Source organism: Orycteropus afer, unplaced genomic scaffold, assembly GCF_000298275.1.
Source record: "Orycteropus afer afer isolate SDZICR_OR568_19922 unplaced genomic scaffold, OryAfe1.0 scaffold00123, whole genome shotgun sequence".
In the NCBI taxonomy this organism is placed as follows: Eukaryota; Metazoa; Chordata; class Mammalia; order Tubulidentata; family Orycteropodidae; genus Orycteropus; species Orycteropus afer.
This window is the reverse complement of record NW_006921710.1, coordinates 740,905-757,470: the sequence shown is the minus strand read 5'-3', so window position 1 is coordinate 757,470 and position 16,566 is coordinate 740,905. Positions and strand designations below refer to the sequence as shown.

General features: G+C 39.5%; 1 protein-coding gene across 1 annotated transcript in view; it reads right to left on the bottom strand.

Moving 5' to 3' along the window:
* Positions 1 to 16,566, bottom strand: part of DDX31 (DEAD-box helicase 31) — a 79,800-nt gene that overhangs the window by 26,634 nt on the left and 36,600 nt on the right. Inside the window, exons 16-18 of the mRNA XM_007944339.2 lie at positions 15,494 to 15,633; positions 10,516 to 10,597; positions 3,382 to 3,493 (exon numbers count right to left, since the gene is read on the bottom strand). Coding sequence (XP_007942530.2) covers positions 3,382 to 3,493; positions 10,516 to 10,597; positions 15,494 to 15,633 — 334 coding nt within the window. The remainder of the gene's footprint in view (positions 1 to 3,381; positions 3,494 to 10,515; positions 10,598 to 15,493; positions 15,634 to 16,566) is intronic.

Here is a 16,566-nt window from a genome sequence, read left to right as displayed (position 1 = left end):
GCGACCCCTCTTTGGGTTTCCAAGGCGGTATCACTACAGAAGTAGATTGCCCGAGGTAGATTAATTAGGGGAGACCTATTTCAAATACTCCATATGGGCATTTTGTTCTTTTTCATAAAATCAGAATTATTTCTGGACTTTTTGGATCAGGAATAGTACTATCTTATGGATGGATGATATTTATCATCAAAGACGCAGAAAAGAATAAGACTCTAGGCTGGCAGGTGAAGATAACACTTGCTCCTCCCCACCTACTCCTCTCAGAAGAGCACAGGTTGGGGCAGAGTGAAGGTACATGCACTTTCCATCTGACCTGTCAACAGATGTAGGAAAGGAAGAGGCTTGTTACACTTCTCTTAAAGACAAAGCATTTGGTAAAGGACTCAGGTGACCTCTCATCACACTAAGAGGATTATTGTCATCACTGGTATGGAGATTTCCTGACTTGGAGAAGCACCCCTACCAAGCACAGGCAAAAATCTACACATGTAGCCCTTGTTTTTCAGGGAGACTTGAAGATGGAGACCAAACCACAGAAGTGGTAATTTACAGGTAAAGGGCTCTGTTTTCTGAAATTTTTGTTCAGGAGTATGGAAGTCATACTTATGTAACTGCCTATTTTTGACACCTGAATGCCTAGTTAAGAAATGCAAGAAATGAGAGGAGAAAAGGAACTTTCTGGAAATTGACAACAATTAAATACTGTTATTAACAGTGACTGGGTCAGAAAATGCAAAAGGAAAACAAATGCATACTTGGCCCAGTTTCCAACCAGTTTTCTGCCATAAAGGCACAAACCAGCTGCTTTGTTAATTATTCATGAGGTGGGTTCTGAAATGGCATAAAAGGGGAAGCAAGTCGGTAGTGGGGAATTTGCATATGCAGACTGAAATGCTATCAACTTCTGGGGTATAGAGGCTGTTCCTAAATTGTGAATTCAGTATCTTTAGGATGGCAAGTATGTAAAATTCCCCCAAACCTCCAGAATTCATAATCCTAAGTAACAGGAGAGAAATAATAGTGGAGAGCTTTATATTTGAAGTGGGTGATGGAGATCTAACATAGGTGGTTTTGTCACAGTCCATTATCAATTTGGTGTGGAAATCAATTAGCTGATAAGAGAAATAATATATTTATTTACTTAACAGTATTTAAAGGTTGTCGGGCAGTGGCTCCACTCCAGTATTCTTAAACAGAAGACAAGTAGCTCTGATTGTTTCTTCGTATTAACAAATTCAACGTTGACAAGGGTAAGAAAAAATGGAAAACTACATTTTCTACTACTTACTGTAACTTTTACTATGATGACCCTAGTCATACTGAAATAGTAGTATTCTGACCAGGATATCCAAAATACTCTGATGGACACTAAAGTCAAAGTAAAAGATTATTGTTTGGGTTTATTTCATTCTTTTTCCTGTGCTTTTGTTATGACTCTTGAAATTCAGCAGCACATCACCTAGTTATGTATCACACAAGCTGAATTTGCCTAAGTTTCACCAAATGACCAAACTCTGTACAGTTACACTGTGCCAAATATTCTGTTCCTCTTGAGAGGTACACTCCAGTATAGATTCTTAAGGATACACACTAATTAAATATTGGTGGTAATTTATGAGGTAATTACTAGGGACTTCATCTTTTGGCCCTGTGCAATTCTGATTTGGTCAAGTTTTCTGACCACAAAAAAAGGCTGTTTCATAAGGTGCCAACATACATAACAGGTATAAGCATACCTGAGAGATATTGCAGGTTCGGTTTCAGACCACCAAAATAAGCAAATAGCACAACAAAGCAAGTCACGCAAATTTTTGTTTCCAGTGTATATAAAAGTTATGTGCATAACAGCATTATGAAAAAGTTTGAAATATTGTGGGAATTACCAAAATATGATGCAGCGACACGAAGTGAGCACATGCTATTGGAAAAATGGCACCAACAGACTTGCTGTATGCAGGGTTGCCATAAACCCTCAATTTGTGAAAAATGCAGTATCAGCAAAGTACAATAAAGTGGAGTACAATAAAACAAGGTACGCCTGCACTCAAAAATATTTGCTGACCAAGCAGTTTTGAACCTCTACTTCCTGGATGACTACAACAGCCTCCGAGTCAGTCTCCTGTTTAGGTTTCCCAGCTTTTATCTTTGTCCTTCTTGAGTCTAATCCCACATAGCAGCCAGGTCATGTCAGACCATGCTATATCTCTGCTCCAATTGCTCTAAATGGCTCTTATTTCACTCCAGGTAAAACCCAAAGTCTCTACAACAGTCTATAAGCCTGACATTATCTGTCTCCTGCGACTCCTCCCCTTCTGCTAGCCACACTGTCTTGAGTTCCTTTGCTCTGGCTGTTGCCACTGACTGGAATGCCCTTTCTCAGCTGCATGGCTCATCTTTCTTCAGGTTTTCCCTCAGCTATGACCCTCCCATTGAGACTCACTCTGACCTCTATTTAAAATCACTCTGTTCCCCACCAGCCCCTTGATCACCCTTCCCCTGCTCTATTTCTTTTCACCTTTTGGTAGACTACCTGGTTTGTCTGTGTGTGTATGTATGTGTGTTTCAGGTGCTTACTGTCTGCTCACCCCCCACAACCACTAAAATGTTACCTTCACAAAGGCAAGGATTTTGATTTTTGCCTGTTCTGACCCCTGCTATATTCCAAGCACTTGGAACAGCGCCCAGTTCAATACATAGTTGTTGGATAAATGATTTTTTAAAAATATGTTTCTATTCATAACAATAAGAAAAGAAAGGATGCTATATTGATAAGGCAGCCTGGCATTTTTCTCAAAACAGCAGGTAACTAATGAAAAGAACTGTGGATCCCCCAATGTGGAGTAAGTCTCATTAGCACACATGAATCAATCGTTAGCCAAGAAACAGAACGTTCCACTATAAAAAAGTATTAGCTATTATAAGGCCCCTGGCTTCCATCCTTGCTCATTTCTCAAAATGAACTGTTCAGTCTACTTGGTGATCCCAGTATCCAACTTGTCCTCTGAAGAGTAAGTTAATACCTAACTCTTTAAATTTCCTAGGAATTGGGTTCACTGTTTCCACTAACATGCCTAGTTTTCAAAAAAAAGAGAAATGGATCCCTAGGATCCAAGTTGTTGGGTCAAAGCTCTAGTTCTGATATAAGCCAAGATAAAGTCTCATTTGCGCAAAACATGAGGAAGGATGAAATTAACATTTAATATCATTTTAAAGCCTTCTGTGCCTGCTTCCAAACCCTGCAGAATTACAGAGACTGAAGGCTTTTGCTGGTGAGCAGAGATCCCTGGTTGGCCTCTCAACCAATTTGGGGGTGTGTGGGTAGGGGTGGGGTGGTGTTCTGCTGGGCTATCTGCTCCATAATCACCTAAGAAATCTACTGACCTTTCTTTGCCCAGGAGACTCTCCTTTCACTGGAGTGTACGTAATCTTCAAATACCGTCTGCAAGATTGTGGCTCGCTCGTGGATTTCCTGGGGGCCAACAGCCCGGGATTTCTGGGAGGGTGATGGAAGGATTAAAGGAAAGACAGAGTTGGAGTCAGGAATAATGAAGCAGTTTATAATAGATTTAATAACAGTAAAATCACACAGTAACCACCCAGGGGCCAACAAGGGTAATCCTTTCAATATTACTAGGGGGGAAAAAAAAGAGCTATAAAGATGTAAAGTCAAGCAAGATGAAGACGGCACTGTGAGGAAGCTGTGGTTCAACTTATCTGCTTATTTACTTATTCACTTACTTTTCTTCCTGGCCTCTTATTACTCATATTCAAAATAAGAGATCATTAGAGACATTTTGGAATTTTCCAAGTCCAATGCAGGCATTTAAAACATCATTGAACATAAGCTGTTTTCAAATGAATCTTGTGTCTCCTGCTTGTTGTTGTTGTTGTTCTTATATGCCATCGAGTCGGCCCTGACTCATAGCGAGCCCTCCTTGGGGGGCTTCTGAGGTGGTATCACTACGGAAGTAGATCACCCAATCTTCCTTCTGAGGAGTGCCTGGATCTCCTGCTTAGGCCTTAAATTTCTTCCATTCCTTTACACTTACCAATGGAATACTGATGTTTCCTTTCCAACAGCATTCAACAAGGACCTGTTTAAAATTTATCTTAAAAAGTTATCCCTATCCTTGAATGTCAGAGCACATTTCCTTAATTCTTAGAAAGGTTCAGACTTCTCATTGTTTCAGATTCCTTTAGCCTCATTTAACCCATAACCACTGAGTGCCTACACTGTGCCCTGTTCCCAAGAACCTAGTAAGGAATGGGCAGTTGCAACAAACCACATTAAAAGACTGCCTGGATCTTTGCAGTAAACTCTCCCTCTGAAAGAAGTAACATCTGAAAGCTGAAAGACCCTGAAGCAGAAAAAAAAAAAAAAACAAAACAAACAACCTGTTGCTATTGAGTTGATTCCAACTTACAGCAACAGTACAGGACAGAGTGGAACTGCCCATAGGATTTCCAAGGCTGTAATCCTTACAGAAGGAGACTGTCACATCTTTGTCCTGGGGAGCTGCTGGAGGGTTCAAACCACTAACTTGGTTAGAGCCAAGGGCTTAACCACTGCATCACCAGGGGTCTACAGACAGAAAATGTTATAAAATGATTTTCTTTTCATCCTTTAACAGTCCCAGAGAAAAGACTTCCTTTCTTTACACCTCCATTGAAAACTAGTAGTTTTTTGTTCCCTTTAATCTTAAAGTGAACACAGATGTTTTCAATTAAAGGTAAGCTCCAAAAGAACACAGCTTCTCCAACCCAGTTTGCTTCATGTGCCTCTAGCACAATACTGAGATCATCTGCTTGGTGTTATTAAGGCTTGACTGGCCCCACCCCACTCCCATGTGGAGCACTAGGAAAGAAAATGAGTGTGCGATCCAGCTCAAGCTTCTTTTAACCTTTGTAAAGAACAGGGTGCAAGCGCCTGTGTATGGCTAACTGAGCGTAACCTAACCTACACTCATGAAGTTGCTCTCACTTTTAAGGCTGCCAGAGGAAGAACAAAGGGGAGAGAAGAAAAAGCCTTATTCTTTGGATCGATGTTCATCGCTGGATTAAGGGAGACTTAACAACCTGAAAATGTTTTTAGTTTAGTCAAATCATTCCTGCTATCTGTTTGGTTGATGACAGCCTAGCTGATTTCACAGTACGTAGTCCCCCTAAGGGTTTTATCCACTAACATGTCAAGAGAAAAGTCACTCAGGAGCTATGTTACGAAAGTGGACATTTGCTATTGTCATTAACAAGGATTTTTTTTTAACCCTCTTAGCTGCTGTGAAATGCAAACTTTTCTCCTTTCTTTTTTGGTGCCCTCCTTTCGTTAGGCCACCTCAGCATTGCAACTGTCACCTTCCCAGCATTTTTTTTTTTTTAATATGAATGTGAAATTAGTGAGGATGCCCTTTCCCCTGGCGGACAGAATCCTCTGTTATTAAAAAGTAAAGCACTTTAATAATGAAAACTTTTTCCTCTTTTTCCTGTGTTTTAACTGTTTAAAATTAATGAGAAGGGCAGAATGGTTGTCAAAGCGATATTGAAAGCTGGGCATCCAGGACCGAATAAGCACAAAAATCCCTCTAGAGTGTTAAATAAACAGAGCTCCAGCCCTCTCCGAATCCCTCTGTTGGTTATTGTATACATTCTGTAACAGCTCTCAGAATAGATCTGAGAGCCAGGGAGGCAGAGAGGTTTCAGAATTCCAATAAAGGCCTCAAATTAAAGACAGCCTGGTGCGAATTCCAGGAGAAAATTAAAGAGACCTCAAGCTTAAGTGACAGGTGACTTGCCTGTGTGTCACAACTGTCAGGGGATTTAGTGATAATATGGCAATATATTACAAAGGGCTTTTCTTATTCTCCCCTTTAGGTTTCAAAATGAGGCATCTTTTCTTCCCAACCGATACAAAAAAAAAAAAAAAAAAAAAAAATGCATATACACACACATATAATGTAAGTCTGCATACAAGTGAAATATGCAGGGAAAAAAGCAATAAAACTAAGTTCACATTTTTAAAATGATGAGGTCAGTTTTAGTAAAATATAAGAAAATATAAGAACAAGTTAATGGCAGAAAACACAATATACTTATTCTTCCCCTCTCCTCGACCCTCACTTATAGAAGTACTTTATTTTAAAATTGCCCCTCTTGAGAATGAATGAGGTATTTTTTTCAGTTGTCTTCTGGGGAGGACAGTCTAAATTTAAAGTGAAGACAGAGGGGGGCAGAGTTATGCACCACCATCTCCAGCCCCAGACAGGTAAAATCCTCCTGTAATGAGAACGGGTCAAAGCCCTGCAGGCACGTGAATACCCCACAGGACTGGCTCTCCCACCCTCAAAGACACACTGATGCAGGACTGGTCATGAAGCTCACTTGCAACCAATGGACACGAGCAGTTTAGAAAAATACTCAACATTCTGTAAGTACACCAACAGTTCTTTATCTGTAAGATCCCACTGATCTTGGAGAGAACTGACAATCAAAAAGGACTAAGCAAGGGGCTACTGATCATTTTAATATCTCACAATGCCAGTGACTTTTTTTTGTTAGGATAAGCTTATAGGCATATTTCATAGGACAAAATGTGTAGAAAAACCATGTTTTGGGGTGTGCTTGAGTGAGTGCATATACTTTGGAAGATAAAAATTTCACACCTTATCAGGGAGTAACAGATGAGGCTAAGGTAACCTGGCCAAACTATTTTTGTTGTAAAATTTTTAGGTGATAGCAGTGATGAGTGAGGATGTTTTTCTTTAAAACATGTGCCATGATATTGCCACCTTCCAAGATATTTTTAAACTAAGTAAAAGGATTTTGTTTTAATCACTTTATTGCCAAGCTGAGCTTTACCCTCAAGGTCCCTAGAACCTTCTGAGTGCTTCCCAGTAAAGTTGAAAGATCAAATTTATTCTCTTTGTAGGTATGTGAACATTCACGCACCCAGACTTATCTATATATATTTTATACACCCAAATATGAAATATACATTTTACAGATGCTTCATTCCCTTTCTTTCTGTTCACAGAAGCCTAAAAATGTATGTGCCAAAGGGACATTTACAGTGGACTTCAATGAAGCTATGTGAAGAAAAGGGGCATTATAATGAGGTGTCTGGCTATATATGTAAAAGGCTTAACTACTGAATCCACATTTATCTGGTGAGCATTAGTACATATGCTGGCAGGAACTGCCCACACTGAGTATAGCAATAAAGACATACTCTATTTCTTACACAAAATGGAATGAGAAGTTGTTCTAGAATCCATTCTTTTTACTATTCACATGGATCACACACAAAATAGTCCTAAGGTTGTACAGCCACGTGATGATCAGTGAGGTAGTCAATTTACTTTAAGCATTTCTTTTTCCTTTGAATTAAAGTTACATTTTGTCAAACTAACCAAGTCTTTATCTACAACATCTGGAACCTGATCTGGTATAGACTAATTTAGTTTTCTAAGATAATCAGTTATTTTAGTGTTAGTGAAAGCCCAATTTTACTTAGTACTTTTTTCAAGCAAAGACTCCCAAACTTTAAAAACATTGGAAGCATTCTATTCATTCCTATGCATCAAGTCAGAAGCTTGGAGCTTGATGAGAAAGAATTTACTTTGCTAAGTCTTACACACCCTGAACTATGCTGAGCACTTTATGTCTTATTAAACCTCATAGTAACCTTCAGGATAGGTACCATCATCCTCTTCAATTTACAGATAAGAAAACTGAAGCTGGAGAGAAGATAATTTAGCCAAGGTTGCAGAGCTACTAGTAGTGAAGAAAGGATTCAAACCCTCATCTGTCTGACTCTGGGATATGACCCTTACCCATGCTCTTATAACCACTTCTAACAAGTCTTGGGAAGTCTTCAAGGCTGGCCTCAAGCCAGAGAAAGGCGTAAGGAAAATTGGTGCTGCAAGGCCACAGAAGGGCAGATGTTAAAAAAAAAAACAAAACCAAGGCTTGTTCCTGAAAGAGCAGAGGGAAATGCAGCTGCTGTATTCCTTCTTTGGGGAAATGTCCTTCAGGAGGGGCTGACCGCCCTTCCACAGCTTCCCGGGGCGATGTGCAGATGCACAGTGATCTACTCCCTGGGGAGAAATGATCTGTGCTTATGGGGTACTGACACCAAAGCCAGTCCCCAGAACAGTAATAGGAAAGAATTGGTCAAACTTGTAACAACTCATTTTGTAATTTTACTGCTTGGTCTTATTTCTGGAGAGAAGGCAGATGCTTATGTTCCACCAATTATGATTCAGCAAATGAGGTAGGTGCTGGACTTCATGTCACTGAGCCTAGGTTCTAATTCCGCATCTGCTACTAAATGATATGACTAAATGGCAATAAAAATAATAACCTTCAGTACCATGCATTGTATTTGGGGCTTTAGGATGATTTCTCACTCAATCCTCCAATATCCTTATGAGAATACTATTATCTTCATTTCATACATGAAAAAACTGGGTTTAGAAAGATCAGTACTTGCCCGAAGTCACATGGCTCTTAAGTGGCAGATCAGGAACTCGAGCGTAAGGTCCATTTTCTTAACCACTCTGCTATGCCGCCTCCTCAAATAGTTCTCCATGTACTCCCCAGTGGCCCCATATGACTATCCTGAAGTTATATTAACTATCTCCAGGGACATTCTACCTCCATAGTGATACTGCCTTGGACACCCAAGGAGGGGTCGCTATGAGTCAGGGTCAACTCGATGGCACATAACAACAAACAACAACAGGGACATTTTGGAAAAATAACCTTATCTAACAAGGGCTACTTTTTGACATTAATTAACATCAGCAAAGACAGACCTTGCCTATGCCCAGTTAGCAATGTCTGAGGTATTGTTAGAGAAGAGGAAGTGTGGCTTCTAGAATTCAGACTAAAATTTACAATAGTTCCAGAAGAAGGGTAGTGTGCCAAGAGCAATGAGTATGTCTGGTTACTGGTCAATTCTCCTGGCAACAAACTGCTATGAAGAGATGATCCAAAGTCTGGTGTGGCTGGGATGATTTACATGAAATATTGCTTAAAATATGTTGTTGATCAATTGAATCTTAAGCAGCTTTTTGTTCACAGGGATCTTTGTTACTGCCCAAATGTTGTATCTAATTTAGGAAATTACCCAATTTGAAACTCCCTAACTTAAAAAACAATTTAATTCCATTTTCTTGGTTTAGCTAATACTAACAGAGACATACTGATATATACTTAAATACACACTTTTAAGTTAAGACTGATTCTAAATCCCAAAGGGTTAGTGATTATTGGTATGCCCTCGGGAAACTTTCTTAACCAAAGCTTTGGTTTCCTCATCTATAAATTGGGACAATAATATCTAATTTATACGGTTACTGTGAGGATTGTTGTTGTTGTTGTTGTTATGTGCTGTCGAGTCAAACCTGACTCATAGCGACCCCTCCTTGGGTTTCCACGGCAGTATCACTACGGAAGTAGGATTGCCCAACCTTCCTTCCGAGGAGTGGCTGGTGGGTTTGAACTGTGAGGATTAAATGGGATCATATCCATGAAGAGCTAAGCATAAGACCAAGTCTGCAATACATACTCAGATAATAGTTGCGATGACTATTTCCTCTTCTTTTATTAGGTAAGCTTTCTTAGGCACTCTTTGGAACAAGAGAATTTAAGTGAGGGTCAGTCAAATCTAGTTCCTGCCTCAAGGGGAATACTGATCCAAATAAAGACACATAATAACACATAAAAGAAACTCTTAAACTTGACTAATTGGCTCTGATTTTTCCAATCTATCCTCAAGTATAAGCAAATAAATATACAATATTCAAATAATTACTATTTCATGGACAAAATTATATATAACAACACTACACACACATACACACACACATACACAAGTATACATTATATTAAGTAATGTGTTGAGGTGGGGAAATGACTGCCTGGCAGGGGTGAAGCCTCAGAAAAGAAAACAGGGAAGGATGTTCAGGGCTGTCTACAACTGCTCAGATCTCCATATGGAACTGCATGGATAATAAAAATTTTTCTTCTTAATGATCTCAACTTTACTCTTCCTCTGTGTATAGCAAACACACATTAAAAAAAATGGATGAACTAAATGAGTCTGAAAGCAGACACAGAGATATTTATTTTTCCATGCTGTCCTGGATGAATGAGTCTAGTCTGTTGTCCTTGTTGATAATCTGGAGAGGGACCACCAGGGTTGAACATAGACTACTGCCTCCAAGCTCATTCTGGCCTACATCTCTTTTCTGGAAAGCCCGCTGCTATGTGGCTGGCTTCCAGAATGGACTACAGCCCATTAGCTGGATGAGATCAATAAGCACATCCAGAAGCCAAAAAGAAAAAAAAACACAATCATGATCTGTACTCATCTAATATTCATTAATATTCTATACTTCCTTAAAATATAGGTTTTGCTTGACAGAGAAAACAACTGACCCATACACAGAATCTCCACAACTCCAAATCAAGAAATGAGTCATACGGTTAGCAGCAAACACAATAAATAAATCTCACCTGGTTTCCCCATCGTCTTCTTTTAAAACAATCATCCCTTGTCAAAACAGACAAAATATCTTCCATCTTAATCTCAGAAATACTGTAAAAGGAAGGGCATATCAAGGTAAACTTTTTCTTTCAAAAACACCCCAAACGTTGATGCACAAAACTAGCTTATTCTCAAGCTAGTTAAACATAATGTAGAACTACAGCTTCACAGGAAAGGGAATTTTTCCTAAACCTTTAGGAATATGGAAAGAAGGGGACCTCTAAGATATTGCAGGGACAGATAGGGCAATATTCTTGAATATTTCCTTCCTTTGGATGAATTTAAAATATACTAAATTTAGAATTTCCTTTATAGGGAACATGTCATTATTTCTTATTTAATCTTGCATGGTAAATAAGCAGTCTTGCTTATTGTTACACTATCTAGATTCTAGCAAAAGTTGATGCACTTGAAAAAGCAGCAGGTTGTCCCTTTACTTTTGTACTTTATTTTAAAAAAAAGGTAGCTAAAGAGTCTTCCTTAACTGTTTGGGTAAATATCACAGTGAAAGTTCACAAGTGACCCAAGCCTCTCCTCTAGAGGACCAAGATTATTTTATTTCACCCTGGATATCTTTAAGAGGTGAGGACCAAATGATCTCTATTAATCAAGAGCTATGTGCAAAGTGCTGAAAGCAGACTTCAGGATGTCACATATGGGCAGAAACCATCAGAAGTGAGGACAAAACAGTCCACCCTGCCTACAAGTGGGAAGTCTGGAGAGTCCATACTTCATCCAACTGTCTGGGAGCTACAGTGCTTGAATATGGAATGCAGATCTGGAATCACGTCTTAGAGACTAAGGAGGAAATATGAGCTGTTGAAAACACATTTCCCAAGGAGAAAGGGAAAGGGAAGGAGGAGTTCTGGGGGGAGAAAACAGATCATAAAAAGATAAATGATTTTTTTGTATGTTGTTTTTTGAAAATGTAACAGCAAATTAAAACATGAATGGCAACCTCTTATGTGGGAGAAGACACCTCTCCCCTTTTTCCCCAAAGGTTACTCTGACAAAGCTATGAATGAAAATGTCAAGTCTATGACAGCGATTTACCTGAAATGTGTCATCTCTTCCCTGAACACCTTCCAACCCCCACCCTTCAACATTCTCTCCTGCTACTGCCAGCGCACAGCCCTATGGATATGTGGAATATTTTTACAGCAGTAAGAGTCAGAGAAGGCAGAGGATATACTGAAAGGTTGGGGGTGAGAGTGAAAATGGTTCTGGTTGCATGGAAAATCTATTTTTTCATACAAGACTGAAATGTTATGGCTATTGAATTTGCCTCTTATTTATGTCTGGAAAGCTGAAAGAAGGTAGAAACATAGCCCAGACCTATCTTTCTTCCCCCCCTATATACGACTTGCCTCTATTTGTGACATTTTCTTCTTTAGGAAAAAAGTGAATGAAACAAAAGAACTTGGGAGTTAAATCTTAAAGGAGGAAAGGAAGAAAAGAAAAATGCCATTCAGTCAAGGATACAAAAAGTTGAATATGCCACAGAAAGGTAATTTCTTAAACACACAGAAATGTTGACATTTCAGCCGGGGCACAGGTCCTACATTGTGTCCATAAGGCAATGCTGGGAACCCATATACCTTAAATGGATAGGAGTTGAGAGTGAACTGGGGTGATTTATAGTTTTAAAAGGCCTTCTTCTTATTTCTAAGAAATCTTTTCTTCTGAGGAACAAAGCAAATCTATTTATTTATGGTTCTATCAACAGATCTGAATCACCCTACCTCACTATGAAAAGCAATAGATAAATAAATAAATTCAGGGAACTGTCTTATGCCTGATCTAAGAAACACACGTTTTGATGAAGCATTTACATTTTAATAAACCAATGATGACTTTCATTAGAAACACATTTAAAGGGAAGATAGAAAAAATGCAAGAAGATGGCAAATACAAAGAAGTCAAAAGAATGTAGAAGTTAAGTTCTGAGCCTTTCCACAGAGGCGGCAATGGCCCAGGGCACCTGTCTCTTGCCCTGCCTGCTAAATTAAATTGTCAGGGTTAGTTCCACAGCGCTCAGGATATGAAGGCAGGCGGCAATTTGTTCTGATGGCCCTTGCTGCCGAGAGCCTTGGCCTGCCTTTCTGAATCTTCTCTGTAATTCATCAGCCATCCCATCATCCTGCTGCCTGGCTCTCATGTTCTTATGCACAAAACATACATATATTCTTCTTTTTCTTCTTTTTTTTTAAATACCAAGAGTGTGCCTTTTGGATTTAAAAAATGTTCAAGTCTGCTTCTTTGCATTGTACACCTTGCAAGTAGCTCTTCTTAGGTTTATTTTTTTCATTTTTGGTATTAAGTCAAAGAAACAGCCTATGCGTAGATATCCCACGTATAGCCCTTCCTCAAACAGAAATCTGAAGTATAACACATGGCTATTACTTACCAGAAGATTCTGATACTTTCCTAGGTTGATTATATCTAATCTAGCCCAATGAAATAGTCAGTTTTTCAAGAATACTTCAGTAAGTGAGTTTTCATGACAGAAACGATCAAGAACAAACTAGGACAGAACACTTTCACTCATTAAATGAATGCTCTTTAACCACCCTGTATATTCTCCCCCAAAAGATCAAAATCTTTTCCTCCCAGTACTTCCCAATCTTTATCCTTTTCAACTTTCTCTCCAAGTCCAAGTCACTGGCATAACTGAGTTGTCTTCTTTTTAATGTGAAAATTACATTGAACTTCACACTAAAGGTAGCATATTATTTTTCCAGAGGAGATCATCACAGAGGATGATCTATTTTTTATATCTTTGAAATATACTTGACTTGCGAATAGTGTCCATGCTAATTATAATTTTCCCCTTTCAGTTTTAGGTTTATATTTGAGCCTTTCGTAGAAATCAACTTTAGTGGTTTATTAACGAAAAATTAAGAGCAGAGGGAGAGAGAGGAGCTTAAGCTGTTAACTCTAGCATTGTTGTTGTTGTTGTTATGTGCCGTGGAGTCGGCCCCGACTCATAGCGACCCCTCCTTGGGTTTCCGAGGCAGTATCACTACGGAAGTAGGATTGCCCAGCCTTCCTTCTGAGGAGTGGCTGGTGGGTTTGAACCGCCAGCCTTCTGGTTAGCAGTCAAGTGCTTTAGCCACTATGCTACCAGAGCTCCCTAGCATTAGAAAATTATCATTTGACTTTGTATCTGTTACTGCTCTCATTCTTCTGAGGAGATCATGTCAACGTGAGCAAGAATGGGAGGCATCCGGAGAGCTGCCAGTGGATGTGAATCTGTAGGTCAAGAATAGGAGGAGGAGGAAAAGCAACTGTAGAGTGATAGACTGACTGCTCAGGTGCAGTGACAAAGTTTTCTATTGTGGGAAGACAAACAAAATTCTGAAAGTGCTTTCTATATGTACACAAATTCCTCTGTGACATAGGAAAAAGCTACAGAATTGTGATGGGCTTAAAACCAATGGGAACAGAGCAAGGCAAGAAAAGAGAAAGGGCTATGCCAATGGACTTTCACTTTAATTCCACCAGTATTTCTGGAGTACATCTTTCTGGATAGGGTGCTGGCCTAGACACTGAAAAGATGTCAAGGAGAAATGCCAGCTGTCTCCAGACTCAGGAAACACAGAATCTAGCTGTAGATAAAACTCTTGGTGAACAGTGATTGACTGACTGATCTGCATGGAACTTCTCTCACAAATAAGATAAAATATGTACATTTTCCTGAAACAAATAAAAAATACTCTTTCAATTGACAAATTGTACTAAGAGATAGATTAAAAATAAAAGGGAAACACAAACCATATTTATTTTAGCCATTTGAAATTTTTATCTGATCCACTAGGAGCATGTTCCTACCTTTCTGACACTGAAGGACATAAAGCATATTTCCTGAATAAGCCTCCGTTCCTAAGAGTTCACATTTATCATCTTGAAAGAATTTGGAGAAGTCTTAATAGGGTAAGAGTGAGAGTTCTGCTGGTGGAAATACAGGTGATGGTAGGGACCACACACATAGCTCTTCTTCCAGGCAGTCGTCTGCACTTATTGCTACCGGCCTCCTGTACTTATTGTTGCAGGCCTCCCAGATCAGGTCTCCGTATCATTTTTTTCAGTTCAGACATATAGTGTGGAGATTTTCCCAGCTCTGTAGTTTAGGAAAACAGCATGCCTTCAAAAGCCCAATATTAGAACTCATGCTTTAGGTGCTGGAGATTTTATGGCAATCATGACAACACAAGCTCATTCTGTGGCCCAGGTAAACTTTTTCTGGTTTCATTATACTTACTCTCGGCTAGGAAAAGATGTTGCTCTGTATGTGTGTTTTGTTTTGTCTTTCCTAATGAGAAACACAGTTTGACTAAGCTTCTATGGCCTCCCATGGCACTCAGTTCAGTCCGCTGGCCCAGGCTAGAATCTAGGGCTTTATTCAGGAGAATGTGAGGTGTTGCCATCTGGTTTATGTGAATACAAAATGGTGGCTGGAAAGCATGGCTTGTGAATGTATAGCATACAATTCAACTATCCCTAAATTTCCTGTTCCGTGAGGGGAGGGAAGTTGTGTGATGAATAAAAAGTATTGATGTTTTAAAAGATAAATCAACTTTAAAGATACAAAATGTTAATTGTGAGGAATAAGAGCTGTGAATAAAAAAGGTCTTCAAGAAGCTAGATATGAATGAAGGTTGTGTATACACTTATTTTACAGTAGAGAAATGAAACACAGACCTGTGTCTCAAAGAAAAATGAAATGCAACAGAACGTTCTATTACTTAGTCTGGCAATGCAATGCAAATTGTCATGTGCTGATAGTATTAAGGGTTTTACTTTTTGCCACTGGCTATTCTGGGACTCATTTAGGGATCACAAGGGTTAATGGTTCTTCGTCAGCTTACAAGGCCCATCCACTGTAAAATACGACAGAAAGTTAATTAGGTGAGATCAGCTGAAACCCTGTTCAGGTTTCTGACTCACTTGATTTTGTGAGAAGCCAACGAGTTGACATATTCTGCCTCTGAAGGAGCCAAAATGAGCAGGCTGCTCCCATGGCAGCCAATCCGGGCGGTTCTTCCAATCCGGTGGATGTATTCTGCAGGTGAAGATGGAGCATTGTACTAAAAAGGGTAACAAAAATAAAGGCATTCGTAGATCAAGGGCTTGTCATTAATTGGAAGTGCAATACCCCTCACCTGCCTCCAGGTATCCCAAGAATTAAATCCTGGTGCTACGGTTACCCTAAGACAATCACAAGAAGTCACTCAACCCTGAAACTCCTGGCTTCATTGGAAATAACAAGGCTTTGACATGCAAACATGAACAGTGGCCAATTTTCAGGTAAACGAGACATCTTCTTGTCCCAATAACTCCTTTTTAATTTTATTTCTCCACAGGTCTCTTCATTTTCCTATTTGCATCTTCTCACTGTGGTGACTGGGCAAGGATGAAAAGGTAGGCAGGTGGGGGTAAATTTCTCCAGGATGACCATATGACCTTGGCCTACTTCCTTGGTAGACAAAGCAGTAGGGATTAGGCACTAGAGGACACTGGACAATGCCAGGATGAAAGGGATCAATGACTGAGTTCATCTCTTGTGCTGTGCCATAAATGTAAGCCCAAGGAGCTCCTCCCTACCACCTCACTGCTGTGACACTCGGTCCCAACTGAGCTGAGGTGCAATGCAATTGGGAGGCAGGGACATGCCTGCTCCCCTGGAGAGTATTCCTGACTCAGGAAAAAGGGCAGATTCTATAAATACTCAGCAGAATGAATTATGCATAGCATTTTATGTTATCTATGGCAATAACCTCATCATCATTACAGCTAATTGAACATATATGTATTTCTTCCTTTTTTCTTTACTGCTACATGAATCAAAGATCAGAGGGCTGAGATGAATGTCCTATACAGGAAGCCAAGCATATTAAACTAATCAACGGTCACATGTAAGAAGGCTCTAAATGATCAATTTTGTATGGCTGGCCTATCATATGCTAAAATTATCCTTTCCTTCTTATCTTTAATGTGTTCTTTTACCAGTAAGAAAAAAG